At 35.3% G+C, this 21,299-nt stretch overlaps 1 protein-coding gene across 1 annotated transcript in view; it reads right to left on the reverse strand.

Moving 5' to 3' along the window:
* The window catches only part of DCC (DCC netrin 1 receptor), a 1,173,370-nt gene that overhangs the window by 459,396 nt on the left and 692,675 nt on the right, over positions 1-21,299 (reverse strand). The window contains exons 6-7 of the mRNA XM_034996274.1: positions 4,058-4,212; positions 1,389-1,509 (exon numbers count right to left, since the gene is read on the reverse strand). Of these exons, the coding sequence (XP_034852165.1) occupies positions 1,389-1,509; positions 4,058-4,212 (276 nt within the window). The remainder of the gene's footprint in view (positions 1-1,388; positions 1,510-4,057; positions 4,213-21,299) is intronic.

The raw sequence follows: 21,299 nt of genomic DNA on the forward strand, positions 1-21,299 counted from the left end.
GAGAATGCACCGAGTCACAGTAACATTTAAAGCACAGTAAATGGAGGGAAAAGGAATAGTCCATTGGAGAAACTGGCAATCTTAAATGAGTGTTAATTGTCCCTTTTAATTCCTAGATAATTCCTTTAGTTCCTTTCCTCATCTGGGACCATTGTCCTATGGTTGTTTTTTTGTTTCAATCAAGAAAAAAAGGGAAAGTCATTGTCATGAGCATTGTTATGAGCATCTGAGAGTCTTCAAATAATTGGTTAGGGATGCACAAAATATAAGGCCTTCAAAGACATATTTTAAATGATAGAAGCCAAAGAAAGGCTTTATTTCATACATTTCAGTTATTTTCTATTAAACTTATCATAGGTAAAGTGTGACAAGAATACTGAGTCATGGCATGATGGAGGAAATTGGTCTTAAAAAGTTGAAATTAAAATAATCAATAAGTGGTATGAAAAGTTTCATAGAAGATACTAACATTTTAAAGTATTTTGATCTATCTAAACAACTTTTCCATCCCTATTTAAAAAATGAATATTTTTGACTTTCTTTAGTATTACAACATTTCACAGCAGCTGACCAATTTGTTTTTTCTTCCTCTTTTCTTTTTTTTCTGGTAAGAATTTTGTTGTTTTGGGGATAATACATGATCCATCTAACATAGAGTTACAATAGTTTTTTTAAAGAGAGAGAGAGTGGGGGGAGGGGCAGAGGGTGAGAATCTCAAGCAGACTCCCCGCTGAGCACAGAGCCTGATGTGGGGCTTGATCTCATGACCCTGAGGTCATGACCTGAGCAGAAACCAGAGTCAGATGCTTAATTGAGTGGCCCACCCAGGTGCCCCAAGTTATAATAGTTTTGAATACACCACCATATCAAAATTCCAAAAGACTACAGAGTAAAATAAAATATAAACGTCATAAATTATAGAAAAAAAAGAAAAATTATCAAAATCTATTAAAAAAATAGAAAAATGTGTTCATTTTCAAGTGATTGCTTCTACTATTTTTCTGCCAATTTCCACATTTCAAGACTATACACACACACACACACACACACATATATATATACTCCATCTCTCTCTATATTCTACATTTACCAGAAATACTAGAAGAAAGGCAGGCCACAAAAGAGGGGAGAAGGTAGCAATTTAGTGGTTGTTATCTTGATAACCAGAGGTACCTATTGTTCATGATGACTCTATCTCACTGGATGGAGATATATACTAGATACATTTCTAGAAAGAATATGACATCAACACATAAATGTACACCCTGATAAACTAAATAATTAAATAATTTCCAATTGACATTGAGAGGGAAAACAATAAGGATTTCACAAGTGGACCAAGCATAGCGATAGCTACCAGTTCCAGAGCAAAGTTCCCCTCAACTTACCAGGCTTAGGGACAATGAGTTGTGCACTGGTCTGGGCATTTCCAGCCTCATTTTCAGCTACACATTGATAAAAGCCTTCATCTGACTTCACCACTCCAAGGATTCGTAAGTTGCTTCCTCCCTAGAGAGAAGAAAGAAGCAGGCACAATATTTTAAAAAGCAAAAACTCAAGGAGAAAAAATGAACATAAGATTTTGATAAAATTTCACTGAATAAGCAAGAAGGAAAGGCAGGAAAGTTCTGTCTCACAGATATGTCCTATGTCACTTGGGAAATGTCACAGATTCCCAATACTCTGCTGAATCCACGTGCATACATTTAACCTAATTCTGCAATGAAAACTATACTCACAAAAATACACATCATCCTCAATATCTAAATGAACAACAAACAGAGCACTCTTTGATTAAATAAGCGAGAAACAAAGGTTAGCATGAAAAGACATTTCATTCTTTCACTTGTTATTGAAGGAGAATTGGGTTTAGCAGCTGCTGGGGAAAAAAAAAAAGAAACACTGATTTTTGTAGTTTCTAAAAGACAAGAAATCTAGGTTGGATATTTTCTGGAAGTGTTTACTGAGAAAAAAAATCTGGAAATCCTTTTAAAATTGTAATTGCTTTGACATGTATCCTTTTGGGATTGGAGCGATGGTATGGTGGATATTTTATACCATGTCATTCTTGTTATATGGCCAAAATGCTTTACCTTCAGTAATCCATAAATTAAACACAGCAGTGTTTACTCCTGTTTTATATAAATTGAGCCACTATGTTTTTCAAGGATGGATGATAAAAAAATCTGGAGATAGCATTTAATTATACTGACTTAGTTTTTCTTCAATATTAGTGTAAGAATTAGTTCAGTAAGTGAGATGTGTTAAATCACTTCCCCTGAAGTCATTAAGAGATAAATATTACCTCATGGGGAATTCTTAATTGTTTTTAGTGTCTTGTAGTCAATTCTCTGCTGATGTAAAATCCTGAGATAAAGCTGACTAACTTCTAATTAACAATTCTCATATAAGTTACTATTTGTGTTCAATGTTACTGTGTGACAGACAATGGCTCTCAGATTTCCGGAGCTATTGGGGAAATATTTTTAAGCACAATTTCATGTGAACAGGGCTCATACTGTACATTTTCTTTTCACCTTAGAAAAGAAACATTTAAATAGGTTGGCTGTAATGAGTCATTCTGGGAGAAAGATTATTCAAACTGTAGAAAAAATAAATGTTGTATTTTATCATGTGTCCTTAAGGGCACTCAACAATTTCCTTTATATGCAAGTAGCATATATTCTAGGTGGACACAACACATTTCAAGTTGCCCCATGGCAGGTCATTTTTAATTCAGTGGTAGTAGAAATAGCATTGCACTTAAAGGAACTAATGGATTGGCGTGGCATTGAAAAGTTATATTTTTTTCCCTTTCTTACTCTATTCCCAACCAATTAAACAAATGCAACTAAAACTGAAAATACAGTGGTGATAAAAGTAATAAAGATATGCTTTATGGATGTATTCTTTAAGAACCCTTACAGTATGACTCAATGCACGCATAAAGAGGTTATGGAAGTTTCTGAAAGTCAGCTGATCCAGCCACAAAGAGGTGGATCCACCAATGAGAGCTAGTGCAAGGCTAAGGAGAGCACGTGCCTGGACCAGCAGGGCACCTGAGGTCTACTCCCCTTCTGCCAGATGACCTAGTTTGGACACTCTTCTTTGACAGCTCATGTCTGCATCTCAAACATAAGAGAAGTGGGCCTAAATCCTCCTTCTTTAGCTACAAAGTTCTTTGATATTTGGAAAGTGCTTTTCCTATTTCTCATATATTCATATCCTCGAATTCGGAATCTCCGATGCTAACCTACACCTAATGGAGAGTTTTCAGAGCGTTTTTAAATGAGCAAAGAATTCTGCTGGTAACAGGAAAAGGAATGATAGTAATGATAGGTGTTGAGTGCTCACTGTGTACCAGGAAAACTACCTAGTGACTATAATATACCATTATCCTTGTGATCCCCCATGGGGCATAGAGTACACTAGAACTTAGAGAAACTATAAGAACTATCATGCTTAGCTTCAGTTTTTTCCAGTGTTCAAAAGTGTAATGCCATGTGACCTCTGGGGTCTCCATGGTGTCCTAGCCACTACCACTTGTCACTGTCACCACATCTTTTTCTATTGCTCAAGTAGGATCAGCTGTCCTACTGGAAGGGTAGCAGAGAAAACTTGTCTATATTATGAAAGTAAGACTAGCATAATCATAGTGGCACATCTTGCTGAAACTTTGTTATAATGGGTAAAAAGTCAAAGAAGTAAGAGATTATTGGCTTCATATAGTCTAAAACTAGGTTCTAAACTGTTCTCCCAAGAACCAGCAATGAGGATACGTGGAAAGAGTCTCTTAGGTCCTCTGTTTTTTTTCATCATGTGTTTGTTTAAAAAACCTTGCCTGTAAAACAAGGAGGCTGGGCTGTTTGATGACTCTTTTTCAGCTCAAAGTTGTTAAGTCTAGAAAATCATTTGCTTTATTGGAACAATTTTCTTAACACACCATAAAAATTCCCGATAGGAATCTTCTTCCCAGGAAAGAAAAGCAACTGAAAATCGAGTAAACAATGAATGGGATTATAAAGCTAATACAGAAAAAAAAAAAAAAGATAATTACCACTATCTGAAAATAATCACTAGGAATGACCACATCTCCATTCTTCATCCAATTCACAGTGGGCACAGGCTTTCCAGAGACTGAACATTCAAACTCAATATCCATGCTTTCATAGGCATACAGGTTGGAAGGGTGATTTAAAAACCATGGCGGAACTGCAAAGACAGAAAACAAAAGTGAGTGGGTGGGAAAGTGAACCTTCATGCTAAGGTCTTTGCCCAGTTGGAAACACTACGCAGGGAGAGAGAATATTTGTAATTCAATAATTCCCCGAAACTCTTAGTTTATTATGCAGGAACCACTGTAGAACTCCTCTCCCCCTTCCCAAACACAGTTAAATAGTTGTAGTTAGTGCTGTTTTGCCTCAGGAAAGAAAAAAAAAACACTTTTGGAAAAAATATAACATCTAGTAAACATTGTGAATACCCAGTGTTTGTATCCAATTGACTTACATAAAGGATACTGAACAGCACATAAAGCTATGGAAGCTATGCTAATAAAGTAAATAAAGGGAAACTGATAATTCTGAGACAACCCAGAGTGTAAGACAAGAAAGCTTAGTGTCTCTGTAATTCTAAAATTTCACTGGGATTTGGTTAATGTGATGGACTCATTCCCTGCTGAAACTGGCTATGGTGATAGGCACCAAAAATGACTATCATCTTTATGGGGGACACATTCCCATTGTCTTAGCAATTATCTATTGTGGTGCATTACTATACTGCATTATTATTTTCCCAGCATGATACATGATATATTAATTTAATTTAATGTCTTAATTGCCATAATACTAGTTACATTATGATGGAAATTTGTAATTGGACGAAAATTACAAATAAAATATAACACACCTTTGTTAATGAATCTCTCAGGCTTGGTCCCTCAAAACCCTGCCTAGGAGAGGGGAAATTTTAAAAAGAAATGTTCATTCTCTTCCACTGGGAATCTTAAAGTGATGTCAGATTTGAATATTCATGTTGCCTGAGACCCAGGTTAAATTCACAGTGAAGTAAATGCCTTGATCTCGTTTTCAGGTAGGACATGGACATGCATTTTTAGTAGCCATTTTTAAAGTTAAATTGCATTTTTGTTTTGTTTTTTTTTTTTGTCATTGCTGTTGCTATGTTCAGTGAGTAAGGAGTGCTAATTTTTGCTAATTAATGTAGTATTGGGTTAATACTACATTACATAATATCGTCTCTGACCCCCCTGACTTCAAAGTCAACTTGTAAACATGGATGAATGTTCTAGAAAAAATGGGAGAGCCAGGAAAGTTTCTAGTTTTTCTATTGAAGATCTTAGAAATCTTCATATCTCTCTCCCTCTTCCTCTCCCTCTTTCTCTCTGTCTCTCTTTCTCTTTCTTCCTCCTCCCTATCTTATTTTCCTGATTTTTAACTAAATATTTGGACCTCTAGTAAAAAAACAACTTTAAAATTATTTGATCTTTCACATGGGCAAATTGATTTATATGACTCAGCTGGTATGCATTAATATTCACATACTAAATGCATAAAAAAATATGTCAGCTTTTCTAAAGAGAACATGTCCCCATTGTATATAGAGCTGAAATTATTTATTTATAATTGATAATATTTGTAAGAGACTGTTTTTTATTCCTTAACCAAATTCACTGACAATAAACTAAAAGGCATCAGAAATATTTCTTGAATGCCTCTGAGCAAGTGTATTAGTTGTCTGTTTGTGTTCCCAATTTTATTACAGATTTTGATGAAGTATTTGTTTACTAGCAAACACCCAATATAAATTTATTGAGAGCTGACCTTATATAATTTATTAGTCTACGCACTTTATATTTATTTATTTATTTATTTTAAAGAGTTTATTTATTTATCTGGAGAGAGAAGAGAGCACAAGCAGGGGGAGCAGCAGACAGAGGGAGAATCAGGCTCCCCGCTGAGCAAGGAGCCTGATGCGGGACTCGATCCCAGGACCCTGGGATCCTGACCTGAGCCAAAGGCAGATGCTTAACCGACTGAGCCACCCAGGTGTCCTGCACTTTATATTTATTATATTCACCACACCTCTCTGAGACTCTGTGATTCCCATTTTACAAAGATGCTGAGGTGCAAGGAGTTGAAGTAACTTTCTCCAAATCATACAACCTATAGATTGTGGAGCCAGATAGGCTGACTCCTCTGCCTACATTCTGAACTATTTTATAATAATTGCCTCTTTTGCCACTTGAAAATTCAGGTGGAAGAATAACTCATTAATATTCCCAAAGCCTCAAAGATAATGGAGATAAGTTATGAGAGCTATTAAAGATATAACACCATGTTGTCTCCTCCTCTTCCCCCTTTAAGACCTTCTACCCTAGCGCCATGAAAACTGCCAGAGTCTGCCCATTCTTAGTGTTCACTTTCATCAGAATTCATGATCTCATTTAGGCCTATATCAGAGCTTTCAAATTTTGACTGATATCCATCAGTGAAATTTGAAATTCATTTTTGAAGCTGAGATTAAAATTTACATATGTATGCATGTAAATATACATAAACATATACATATATACACACATATCCAATTATACTTCATTTTATTGTACTTCATTTAATTGAGTTTAATTTTATTGTGCTTCACAGATATTGGATTTTTTTACAAATTAAAGGTTTTGTGGCAACCCAGCATCAATCAAGCCTATTGGTACCATTTCTTTTTTTTTAAGATTTATCCATCTATTTGACAGAGAGAGAGAGTGAGAGTGTGGAGGGGAGGGTCAGAGGGAGAGAAAGAATCTCAAGCAAACCACCCCCTGAGCACAGAGCCCGACGTGGGGCTCAATCCCAGGTCCCTGAGATCATGACCCAAGCCGAAATCAAGAGTTGGATGCTTAACTGACTGAGCCACCCAGGCACCCCTTGGCACCATTTTCCCAACATCCTTTGCTCACTTCATGTCTCTGTGTCAGTTTTGGTAATTCTTGCAATATTTTGAACTTTTTCATTATTATATTTGTTACAGTGATCTGTGATCAGTGATCTCTGATGTTAATTTGTAATTGTTTAGGGACACCACAAACCACACACATCTATGATGGCAAACTTAAATAAATGTTGTATGTGTTCTGACTGTCCACAAACCACCATTCCCCTCCCTCACCTTCTCTTTGGGCCTCCCCATTCCCTGAGACACAACAATATTGAAATCAGTCCATTTAATAGCCCTATAATGGCCTCTAAATGTTCATGTGAAAGGAAGAGTCACTCGTCTCTCCCTTTAAATCAACAGCTAGAAGTGATTAAGCTTAGTGAAGAAGGCATGCTGAAAGCTGAGACAGCCTGAAAGTCTTGTGCCAAACAGCCAAGTTGTGAATGCAAATGAAAAGTTCTTGAAGGAAATTAAAAGTGCTACTCCAGGAAACACACAAATGATAAGGAAATGATAAAGTCTTATCACTGATATGGAGAAAGTTTTAGTGGTCTAGATAGAAGATCAAACCAGCCACAACCTTCCCTTAATCCAAAGCCTAATTCAGAGCAAGGCCCTAAGTCTCTTCAATTCTGTAAAGGCTGAGAGGTGAGGAAGCTGCCGAAGAAAACTTTGAAGCTAGCAGAGGTTGGTTCATGAGGTTTAAGGAAAGAAGCCGTCTCCACAACATAAAAGGGCAAGGTGAAGCAGCAGGTGGTGATACAGAAGCTACAGCAAGTTCTCCAGAAGATCTAGCTAAGATTATCAATGAAAGTGTCTACATTAAATAACAGATTTTCAATACAGACAAAACAACCTTGTATTAGAAGATGCCACCTAGGACTTTCATAGCTAGAGAGGAGAAGTCAATGCCTGGCTTCAAAGCTTCAATGCCTGACTCTCTTGTTAGGGGCTGATGCAACTGGTGACTTGAAGTCAGTGCTCATTATCCATTCAAAAACTCCTAGGACCCTTAAGAATTATGCTCAATCTATGCTGCCTGTGCTCTATAAAGGGAACAACAGTCTGGATGACAGCACATCTGTTTACAACATGGCTTACTGAATATTTTAAGCCAACTGTTGAGAAAAAAGATTCCTTTCAAAATATTACTACTCTTTGACAATGTTTCTGGTCACCCAAGAGCTCTGATGGAGATGGACAGTGAAATTAGTGTTGTTTTCCTGCCTGCTAAGACAACATCCATTCTGCAGCCTAGGGATCAATGAGTAATTTTGACTTTCAAGTCTTAGGATTTAGGAAATACATTTTGTAATGCTATAACTACCAAAGATAGTGCCTCCTCTGAAGGATCTGGGCAAAGTCAACTGAAAATCTTTTGGAAAGGATTCATCATCCCACATGCCATTAAGAACATTTGTGATTCATGGGGAAAGGTCAAAATACCAACACTAACAGGAATTTGGAAGAAGTTGGTTCCAATCCTCATGGATGACTTGGAGAGAGCTCAGAACCTCAGTGGAGGAAGTAACTGCAGATGTGGTGGAAATAGCAAGAGAACTAGAATTAGAGGTGGAGCCTGAAGATGGGACTGAACTGCTGCAATTTCATGATAACATTTGATCAGAAGAGAAGTTTCTTCTTAGAGATGTGCAAAAAAGTGGTTTCTCAAGATGGAATCTGCTCTTGGTGATGATGCTGTGAAGATTGTTGAAATGACAATAAAAGATTTAGAATATTATATAAACTTAGTTGATAAAGTAGCCTCAGTATTTGAGAGGATTGACTCCAGTTTTGAAAGAAGTTTTACTCTGGGCAAAATGCTATCAAATATCATCACATGCTACAGAGAAATCATTCATGAAAGGAAGAATCAATTGTTGTGGCAAATTTCATTGTTGTCTTATTTGAGAAACTGCCACCCTAGCTTTCAGCAACCATCACCCTGAGCAATCAGCAGCCATCAGCACTGAAGCAAGACCCTCCACCAGCAAAAAGATTACAACTCACTGAAAGCTCAGGTGATGTTTACCATTTTTTAGCAATAAAATATTTTAAAATTAAGGTATGTAATACATGTTTTTTAGACTTAGTCCTATTGTACATTTAATAAATGTACATTAAATAATGTAAACATAATTTTTTTATGCAGTGGAAAACCAAAAGACTCATTTGACTCACTTCATTGCCATATTCAGTTTACTATGGGATCTGGTGTATATATATATTTTCTCCCAGATCCCAAAATAAACTGAATATATGTGTATATATATATGTGTATATATGTATATGCATATATATGTGTGTGTGAGAGAGACAGGTATGCCTATTTATTGATTGATATATGCCTGAGGGTGTGTGTGTGTATACATACATAGTATCTATTTAGAGAGCAGGGGTGGGGGGAAGAGTAGAACAGAAAATAAAAAGGGTTAGGAGCACAGAAGAAGAGAAAAAGAAGAGAAAAGAATACCAAATCTGTATTGAAGAAGAGCAAAGAAAAGTGAGGTTCCAGGAGCCATGTGATGGGGCCAGATTGCCTGGGCTTAGGTCCCAGCCATTCCACTCACTGCAAGTGCTTCAGTTACTGTCCCCATCTATAACCTGGAGATAAAAATTGAGGACAATGAATGACAGTGCATGTTTAAATGGACTGTGCATAACTGTATGTTAAAGAAAAACAATAAACAGAAAAGTATATCTGAGTATATCACCCACAACAAACAAATTATTGTATATTTGTACTGTATATGTACATACCTCTCAATGGACCTAAATAAACCAAAGCTGATCATGGTGAATTCTCAAAACCTTCTGTTTTATTGATTAATACGATACAGTGACTGGGGCGCCTGGGTGGCTCAGTTGTTAAGCGTCTGCCTTCGGCTCAGGTCATGATCCCAGGGTCCTGGGATCGAGCCCCGCACTGGGCTCCCTGCTCCACGGGAAGCCTGCTTCTCCCTCTCCCACTTCCCCTGCTTGTGTTCCCTCTCTCACTGTCTCCCTCTCTGTCAAATAAATAAATAAAATCTTAAAAAAAAAAAAAGATACAATGACTACTGGGACTCCTGGCTGGCTCAGTTGGTAGAGTGTACAACTCTTGATCTTGGGGTTGTGAGTTCAAGCTCTGCATTGGGTGTAGAGATTTCTTAAAAAAATAAAAAATAAAATAAAATAGTGACTTCTGATTAGTTAAGGGGATAATTTGACTTAATTATGTAATTATAATTGTAAAACAGTAAGTACTAAGGATGCCTCAATAATTTTTTTCTACTTCCAAATATATATGTGAGCCATGATCTATATTTTTTGTGATTTTTCTCTTATTCCTTAGGCTCTCAGAATTACACCTTGTCTTCCCTGGCTGTCTTAATACCTTCATTTCTATATCAGGTTTTCCAGCTTTCACCAAATGCCAGACAGTAAATGAAGAAGAAAAAATAGCTTCCCTCACTTAAATGGGAAAGTTGAAGCATGAGACAATACCACACATCAGAAATGGGTTTACATTCCATGTTTTCTGAAAATATACTGCCTAACTTGGGCAGTGTTACCAGTCATGAGTAATTTTTGTGGTACAGATGAGGACTAATGATTTCATATTTCAGTGCCTCCTACGGTACTTCATCCTCAGCATGTGCTCAGCAAAGTTTGCTGATGACGCTTATGTGAACTCAAGCAATAAAATACACAGTTTTATGTTTTCTGTGGCAATATTAATATAAGATGGTGACGAGGAGTTTGGACAATGTCATGGAAACCACATAACTAACAACATACTATTTTATTATCCTGGAAAATAAAATGTCAATGAATGATGAAAATAAAAAAAAAGAACAAAGCATGGTGTAGTTTGGCTACTTGGAGAAAGGAGTAAGTATCTGTTATATTGGATACCTTTCTGAAGTCTTAAAGCTCTTCCCTGTTTGAGCAAAAGGAATTAAAATAAATACAGAATTTAGGAGAGAGTCTTCAAAAGGTCTAAAGCCTGGGTTGGATTAGAAATCAGGTAAAAGCTTTTCAATTTTTGCTTTAATTACTATATAACCAAACTGCTACCTGTTTTCCTGAAGCTTCCATCCACACATCCCTTACATACATCTGAGGGCTCAACTTAACAACAGTGTCCCATCCTTTTCTAATCCTGTCTTTGTTCGTTCTGTTTTCTCTTCCTGAACTGATTTCCATTTTGTGTTAGAGTGTAGACATCCTACCGATCCATCATGAATCCACTTCTCCAAAAGGTCACCTTAATTTTTCTTCTTATAAAATTCTCTCTCCTTTTAGATATCCCACTGGTACTATTTTATGGCACTTGACATGGTTACCTTAGCACTTGACATGGTTACCTTAGCAGTAGTTTATAACTTGTTGGGGGAAGAGGCTCTGGCACGCTAACGGCAACTCAACCCATTGTTCAGTGTATTTTTGATGTTGACACTATTCTAGGAGAGAGTGAACAAATGAAGTTTACCCAGTTTTTCTCTTCTTATTTGATCCCTTTGTCTTCTTCCGTGATGAACAGACTAGAATCTGCTGCCTGGAATTTAGGATCTAGGTATAATCGCATTATACCTTTCGCAGCTCTGGAGTTTATATTCTCAACACAAATTGCAACTGGGATGAAAGAAGGAATATGATTTATCAGGGGCTGTAGGTATGTTTTGTCAGCACTTTTCTGATCATGGATCCTTGCCTGGAATTACATTCCTCAGATGATACAATTTCTATTTATTCACTAAGAGGAAACTCAGATACTCCTCTTCCGATGACATTTTGTGAATCTGACAATGGATTTTCCTGCTTCTTGTAGTGCTCTGTCTCTGTGCCTAGTTTTTACACCACTTCTTATTTTAAGATATCTTTCACATATATCATTATTTACCGACCATGGTATGATTTTTACAGATGGGATCTGAAGCATATGCTTTCTCTTTTAATTTCCTTTGAATATTATACAATACCCCCTCCCTCCCACTCTCATGGAAGGAATAATTTCACTACTTTAAAGTATTTCGTGCATAGCAACTTCTTAATGACTAATAAAAATGAAGTACCATGAATGTTCAAGTTTATCAAATTGTACCATTTACATAGTATTAATCCATTTCAGAGAATTGCTTAACATACACATACGATGCTACAACAATTTCAGGCAAGATATTGATTTTAGTTATACTCTCTTTGGATAGAAGAAAAATTCATGACCAGAAATAAATTACTTACATTTCCCTCAGATGTTAGTTTCTTAGGATCTTCTACAGTACTTATAGTACATATATAAAGAATTATTTTAATTCTGGGGCTGAGAGAATAAGCCATAATGACCAAAAGTGACTCATAAGCAACAGAAATATAGAAAAATATAATTTGTTCTTGAATGTGTTTATCATACTTAGAAATGACTAATAGATGAGAAACTGCTCTATCCTGAAATCATTAGACTTGTATAATTAAGCCTTAAATTTGAGTAAAAGTTTTCCATAAATTTACTTGGTTTTCTCCTAAGACTTTCTATGCTATGACTAATCATTTGAATTTTGTAGAGTGAAATTTCTTCTGTAATTTCAACCTCAAAGTCATCAACAACAATCTAAATAGTATTATGAGTTTCATTTCATATAATAGATGCCTCACAAGTATTTTCAGGAATGTCCCATATCATTCTCTAATCTTCTTTAGATTTGGCTTCTAATATTTTTATTTTTAGATAAGTTACTTAGCTATTCTTTTCCAGTTATTTGGGTATGTAATAAAGGTGGGTTAATTACAAAACACTATGTATAGTGTTTTAATGCATATAATAATTAACTAATATTCTGTATTACCTTGATTTTGAGACCATTCTATACATTCTAAAGATTTACCACAACTCTGAAATGGCAGAGAATGCATTTTTAAAGCCATGCAGGTGCTTTAAATTAACACGAGGCAGCACAGATCACTTTGGTGAATGATTAACAAGAATTGAGGAAAAAAACAGATTGGTGAGCTTTTATTAGGAGGAAAGTAAAAATTAGCATGATCCTTGAGTGGCTGCATTTCCACTCTGAGTACAGTGGAAAGTCAGCTAGTTTCCCTAGAGCAGAACAGCTTTCTCCAAGTTTCCAGGCCCTTTGAGGTTACTTAATTTGTTGTTAAAGTAGTAGACATAACCCCATCAGTCTTCTCTTGAAAACAAACATCTAAAGAGACAGACCACACTAAATATCTACGGTATGTTTGCTGCCAAATCGGACTACCTCTGTACCCAAAACAAATGGTTCTTTCAAGTGCACTATCACAATTGTATCCACAGATAATTTCACCTTAAGGAGCCATAGTTTTATATGTAATCACATCCTTTGTAGAAAGGAGGCCACTGGGCATTGAATGTAGGTTTAGAGATAACATATCCTAGTGGGGGAAATCGTCTTTATAAATTCAGGCTTTCGTGCTAAACATAACTCAGCAAAATCCTAGTTTTATAGAATAATGTTTCTGATGGACTTCTCAATTTATACATTAGAAATTGCTCTCTTATCTCATAGTTTCAATTCTTCCTGCACTAACTTTTGTTGCCAAAGTAACTTTCTTTCAGCCTACTTGATCTCTAAGTGCATAATCCTCCTTCTCCTTTTTTTAACAAGGAGCTATGTGATGTATCTCTGCCCAATCCAACACTTCTCTCCGGGTCTTACGTGACAAATAACTTGAAATCTGCTGAATATTTCTCTCTAGTTTACTCTTTCCTACCTACACATCTGTCCTCCTCCGTAGGAAGGGTGTTGAGATTTGTATTTCGTTTTCTATTTAAGTTGTCTCTCACACATATCTGTCTGTATTCTCCTAAAAAATTTAGGTTGGGTTCTAGCCTTAAATGACTAGAATGTATTCTGCATTGGAAATAAAAGCTCACTTGAGTTTTAACTATTAACATTGACTGGGGCTCCCACTCTTCTGGAAAAAAAAAAAAAAGGTTTTTTTTAAGCTATGGATTTTATTCTTAGCATGTTCCAGTCAAAGAAGTGTTTCAATCTAGTCTATCAATGATCATTTCCACAGAAAGAGAAAGGGGGTCAGGGAACAGGGAGATAGGTAGGTTTTGGGTTCTCTTAATAATTGCTAGAATGTACACTACCTTTTTTCCTGACATAGGTGTAAGCCTAAGTGGTGTATTTAATTTTATATATATATAGATTTATATATTTTTTCCTCACACAGAAGTTAAAAAATCATCACTAAAAACTAACTGACAAGAAAAAGCAGGTGAAACAACAGCAATTCCTTTCATTGTGACATCAATCTGGTTGTGGATCCACGAAGCTACTAGCTTCTTAAGGACAGGGACTGCCTTTCCAAATCTGTGTCCTCAAGGCCAAGCACAGGATAGGTGCTAATAAACATTATTTAGGCCTGGGTGTCTTCATAGGACAATCCTTTCACATTCAGTCATTTCCTGGATGTAACTAACAGCTATGAAAAACCTGGATGATGAACAACATTTAAGACCTAAGAGTATACTTTTCTTCAAAGTTAATAACAATTACAGCAATAGAATATTGAAAGCATCAACTCTATGCTACTCTGCTGTAGTAGGCAAAGATAGTATTTTAATCACCTTAGAAATATGAAAATTTAGACCTTTTTATTTCATTTTCTACACTGTTAGTGCTTCTTATTGTGGACACAACATACCAAAAAATTCTTCCTCCTGTCTAATAATTCTGGTCTTTGAAGAACATCTGATCTTCAACCTTCACTTTAGAGTCCTTTGTATATGCTTGGAAACTATTTTAAATCTCTCCTCATAGTTTTCTTTATCCAGACAAATAATCCCATTACCCTTCCTCAGTTTAAGCTCTTTCTGTAAACGGGGTTTGCTTCTCTATAAATCCAGACTGAGCTTTCCATTTCTCTCTTTAGTTGTGGAGCCTAGGACCAGATTGGTAGAATGATACTGTGATGCTCAAACCAGTGATAAAAATAACAGGAGGATTACCTCAAGGTCCTAGTTCTGTATGCTTCCTGATGTTATTGTCATACCTTTGGAATGATTTTTGTGCCATCAATCAAGCCTTAGGTAGATATTGGCTACTATCCAACAATTAGGTTTCTGTGTATACATACACACACATAAAAATACATATGTGTATGTATATGTGAATATAAACATATATTAATATATGTACTTCTATATCCCATATATGTGTTCCCATAAACTTCTATGTAAACTATATAATCACATAGAATACTCATGTTTAAAATATCATGTATAGACATAAACACATAAAATTATACATCCACACATATATAATTTATAAACATCTTTCTTTGCCAATTTTCAATTTTAGCTGTGAAGGAAATGAAAACATGTTAAAACAAACAAGATAAAAATGTTAAGTCATGTATGTTGTATGATGACAGAAATAATAAATCTATAAAATGTTATCCAATTCCTAACATTGCATACTGACAGGAATTTGAGAGCTATCATTTTTCCCTCAGTTAAATGTTTTCTAGAATGCCTTCTTGGTATTTGATAGTGAAAGATGTAGATATTCTAAAAGTCTAGAAAAAAATGTTTCTGCCATGCATGAGAGCTATTTCTGTGTATTTTTAAATGTATTTTGAAGAAGTATAATAAATTACAGTAGAAAAATTGTTTTTCAAGTTTCTTAGTAGTAGTAGATATTCAATGAGGGAATCTTTCAGCACATTAAACTAAGAAAATGATGGATTCTAACACACAACTAATTTAACTTCCCCAATACCTAATGAAATAAACTTCAGTCCCAGTGCATACACACAGGAACATAAAAATCAACAACAACAAATAAAGAAAAGAAAGCATAGTCAATGGGAAAAGAAAGTCATAGTCAAAGCACAGACATTTTTGGAGTAGAATAGAAAGGCAGATTAGGATTGAGTTCCTTATCTGTCCTTAAACCCCAGAAAGGGCCCTGAAGTTTGGGGGAAAACCTAAGAATTCTCAGTAATGCCTCCAAACCCGAATCAATGCAAAACCCATGGATATAGCCTTATGTTTCTCCTTTTCTGAAAGAGGAGACGCTGGAGGGCTGTTGAAGAGACATACACGACATGGAGCTGACTAAGGTGAAAGCTCCTGGGCTAACAGTGAGCTGAAGACTTGACCAGAAACCTAAGGACCACCCCTCTACTCTAGAAGGGAATAGGAGCAACACCAGCCAACACAGTATGTTGCTTCAACTGTACTCATTCCCCAACCATTCCTGTTGTTTCTTAAAAAGGGCACAGAACCTGAAATCTCTAGCCTTCAAACTGGAGCCCAAAGGGTCTAAGGCAGGGTGGTAAATAAGTCTACAAGTAACTTTTATCGTATTAGAGCAAAAAGTGTCTACAGAGAGCCACTCATATGAGCAAGATAAAAGACATATTTAAGAAATATGGAAATATAATACAGGCAACAATAATGACAGACAGAAAGACACAGAGACAAAGAGAAAGGTAGTTGAGCAAAGGGAGAGAGGAAAACAAAGCACTCAACCCAGAAGAAAATATAAGGGTAGGAACAGAAACTGCTCAAGTTGCTTTACACAATGGATTCACTTAATATGAAAATAAATTCAATATAACCAGAGGTCAAAGACTAGATGATAAAATAACAGAATGAAACAGAAAGAGAGATAGTGGACCTAAGAAATAAATCAAGGACCAAACAACATCATTAGAGAGCCAATATATAAATTAGAAAGTACAAGTAACATAAAAAAAAAAAAACTACTAAAAACCATATTATCAACATAGAGGAGACTTGAGATAATCACAGTGAATGTAAATGAAAAAAGCCAAATGACTAAAATAACACAATGCTTGTATAGATAGAGAACAAGCAGAAATGATCCAATGTTAAGATAACTGGAATTCTGATGCAGCAAGCCCACAAATGGAACAGAATATATATTCAAAGATAAAATAATAGGAAATTTTCCCTGAAAAATAAGTCAGAAATTTCAGAATCAAAGACTATACCATGTTCCTAGAAAACTGAACACGTAACTACCAATAGTGAGACAATCTCATTTAGGATATTGAATCTGGAGAATAAAGAATTATCTGAACATCCAGACAGAAAAATCAAAATCAAAACGATCTGTATGAGGTAGATGCCCATATAATAATATCCAATGTCGGAAGACAATGGAGCAATATTACCCAAGAATATTATACATGAGCCTTTCTATGCAAAGCCACTTTCTCAATTATGAAAGTACTCAGAAAATACAGCTTGCTCTGTTTCTTTGTTGCTTTCTTTCTTTTTTAAAAAAATATAGCACTTTCTAACATAAGTCTGACAACAAAATCCAGGCAATTAAGAGTACCATCAAAATAAAAAGTTAGACATTTTGATGAATGTGATGCATATTGATAATATCTCTATACAGAAATAAAATAAACACAATGAAAATAAGATTACTGAAGAGGTTTCAATTGTTATAACCTGAGGAGGAGACAATCAAATTATAACTACCAAAATCAAAAGGTGTGGAATGAGAGATGAGTGAGAATGCTAATCCTGCCGTGAAGGCATTCCTGCCTCATGGCAGGAATCTAATCTGTTCTGCCCTTAAAAAAAACATGAATTTACAAAGACAAAAACAATACCTAGAGCTGCATGATATTGTCATAAATGTATTTCTACCTAGCCATTGAACTATTCATGTACATAGAAGGACGTATGGGATTCTGAGACTTGGGAAGATTTTTAATTCAAATGAATTATTTTTACAAAATTTATAGAGTGATTTTTTAAAAAAACATTTTTTTAAAAGACTCTGGAAGCAAATATTCCAAGACATTACAGTAGTTATAGATGTATGGGTATATCTTCTTTCCTTGCTAAACATTTCTAATGATTAAAAAGATAACTGAAAATCTGTCTTCTGGAAGGACTTACCACCATAGCTTTAAATAGTAGAATCCACTGGAAATTCTAAGAGCTTGCATAAATGGTACATATGATAAACATATTTATCCTCTTTTTTTAAAAAATCATACTTCTCCACTGGGGCTTAGAAAAACTTTAGAGGAACTTGTTGCCGGTAACAAGAATACATTAACCCTTAAGGGAAATCATGTGGAGGAAAAAGCAATGCAAGGTTTTCTATCTCAAATTTGCTGAAGGGAGACTATTTACAGGATGACTTATGAAAACCGCTGTATGAGAGAAAGAACAGTCAGAACTCTGACTCCTGACTCTTGTCCTACTGTAGGGTGATAAGGACACTGAGCAATTAACTGAACTTTTCTTGACTTCAGTTTCTTAGTTTGAAAACTTAGAAGATTGAATGGAATCCCTATTTTCAAATTCCTTGCAATTCTTTCAAGTGTTACTGGGGAGGAGATGGTTGTGTTAACTCCCCAACCCTGTAATCTCTTCAAGGAAAAGAGGACCATGTTGACCAACTATAAATACTGAGCTTCTATATTAACTGAAAGCTGCATGAGAACATTCTCTGCTGTTAAAACAAAGAAAGTAAATTATCCCCAAGCTTTTTTCCCCACTTTAAAATTTTGTGAGTCTAACACAAGAGTATATATGGCTATTCCAATGCTGTTCAGCATGAACAGTTTATACAGAGTTGATTTAACAAAGAAAGAACAGGGAAAATAAAGTTGTCAGTTTGCTTTTTATTCTGCCACTAAAATAATATCTGGCTAGCATTAATGCATTGCTTGAAACAATAAATACCAACCTAAGCATCTCATAAAAATCATAGAAAGTGACTCAAAGGCAGGTCAAGGGTAATTAGTTCAATGCCTTGCTGCAAAATGACAGTATTCCTTTCATAGTAACACAAATGACTTACTTTTAAGATTACTTGGTAAAAGAGTCCTTCCAGCATTGATTATATTCTAATTTTGAGACTTTATCTGCCTTTTTCATTCTTGCGTTTTGGCCTCAAGAGACCTTACCTCCCTACAGATAAGACAAAACTCCATGATAATTTCACTGCTTTGTAAGTGTGGATATCAGGAATCATGGGAAAAAAGTGTGTGTGTGTGTGTGTGTGTGTGTGTTTTAGGATTCATAAAATCTTACCACATGGACAACCCATATAAACTGGAATGGCTTCTTACATAGTAAATGCATTCTTTTTGAACATTGTGCCTGATATTTAAAAAACAAGAAGGAATGCTTATAAAATTTGTGTGCAATTCATAGTGCTAAGTTGAATTTAAAAACTCAGATTTCATAAAATTCATCTCAGTTGGGAAGAACTAGTATCAAATACTAAAATATAATGTATTAAGGGCAAATGATAAAGGCATGCATTAGAATAAAAACAGTGAAATCTACTCCATATTGAACAGAAGTATATATCAAAAGGGATCTAGGAATTTTTGTTGACTGCTAAGACCTCTAATCTTTGAAACTTGCCCTGGGTCTTAAGACTTTATGCAAGTTACCCTGCATACCATGAAAAAATACACATATGTATGTGTGCACATATGTGTATGTGTGTGTTAAGGAATATTTGGCTAAATTTATCACCTGGTATCTGGCAGTCAGTGCCAGGGTAACAATTTGTTACCCTAAATATCCTCTTCTATAACTAATACTCTTTAAACCTCAGGGAAACACTTCTTCATTGCCTTCCCTCTACTCACCAAATATAAGAGCCAAAACGTAAGGTTAAGAAGTGCTGTGTTCTTACCTTTTTGTCTTTGTATTTCATGGTGAAATCTTGTTACACACAAAAGCTCATTGGGAAATGGTTAGAAAGAAAAGCTTGAGGAAATATTTTATGCAATTCTTCAAATATTACAGAATCCTTCCTATCCCTTCTCATTCCTAGAAGTATTTGCATATTTTACTTACCATATGACTCATCAGTTAAAAGCAAACTGGTTAGAAAGCTTATACTCCATCCATTGATTGTGATTAAAAAGCATGTGCTTTTCAGAAGCTTTTAAAAAGTTCTTGGTATATTTTCCATAGTTCTCATACATATTTACTTCATGTTTGTTCTCATATATACATTTAATTCTTATTCATTTGCCAAACATAAAAAGTCATATAAATCAACACAAGTCTTTACTTCATGCTTAACCATGTGTGTGTGTATGTATATATATATACATGCACACACACATATATATATACATAAACACACACACAGCTACAAATGCCTATATTCTATAGCCAGATATATGCCCTTGAATGCTTTTATACTCACTGATAAGGTTGTAACAAAAGTGCAACCTGAAATCTAAACATTCTTTCTGCTTTTATGTACATATTTTTTAAGAGCTGATACAAAATTTCTGCATTGTGGAAAAAATAAATCAATCAAGTTACAAGTCAATTTATAAGTTACATAGAAAGATCCATTTTTTATTTGTTTTTGCTTTTTCAATAAACCCAAACTTCAGGTAGAATAGAAATGTAAGCTTTGAGTACCTTGAGGCTAGAACTGTACCTAATTATTTACTAATTTATATCCTAAAACATAATGAATGACGAATACACGCTGATTTGATTGATTGATTGATGGGAGCTATAAAGTATCCTAGAGATCTAGTTTCATCCCTTACATGTTACATGGAGAAATTAAGGATAAATAACATTTCTATGGCACGACACAGCTCATAAATATCAAAAGCAGTATCAGGAAGTGCCTGGATGGCGCAGTCAGTTAAGTATCTGACTCTTGATTTTGGCTCAAGTCATGAAATCAAGGTCATGAGATTGATCCTCGAGTCGGGGCTGCGGGCTCAGCATGGAGTCTGCTTGAGATCCTCTCTCCCTGCTCTTTCAAATAAATTAATTAATTAAAAAAAATAAAAAGCAATTATCAGAGCCCAAACTTCCTGAAATCTAACCAATGGCCTTTCCTTTACAAAACTACATTTAAAATACATATCAATTACTGATTGAATTTCATTGCCTGTAATCGGTTGGTTCAAATTTTCTCTTTCTTCCTGCTTCAGTTTTGGTAGGTTATATTTTTAGGAATTTATCTATTTCTTCTAGGATGTCCAATGTGTTGGCATATTTTTCATAATCTCTTAAAATCTTTTGTATTTCTGTGGTGTCAGTTGTTATTTCTCTTCTTTCATTTGTGATTTTGAGTCTTCTCTCAGTCTCTCTCTCTCTTTTGTTTTTATGAGTCTAGCTAGAGGTTTATCAATTTTTGATCTTTTCAAAGAACTAGCTCCTGGTTTCATTGACTGTTTTTTTGTTTGTTTCTATGTCATTTCTTTTTTTGAGATTTTATTTATTTGAGAGAGAGAGCACCAAGTAGGGGGGAGGGGCAGAGAGAGAAGCAGGCTCCCCACTGAGCAGGGAGCCTGACGTGGGGCTGGATCCCAGGACCCCAGGATCA

This window comes from Mirounga leonina, unplaced genomic scaffold (genome assembly GCF_011800145.1).
Source record: "Mirounga leonina isolate KUSES-001 unplaced genomic scaffold, KU_Mleo_1.0 Mir_93, whole genome shotgun sequence".
Taxonomy (NCBI): domain Eukaryota; kingdom Metazoa; phylum Chordata; class Mammalia; order Carnivora; family Phocidae; genus Mirounga; species Mirounga leonina.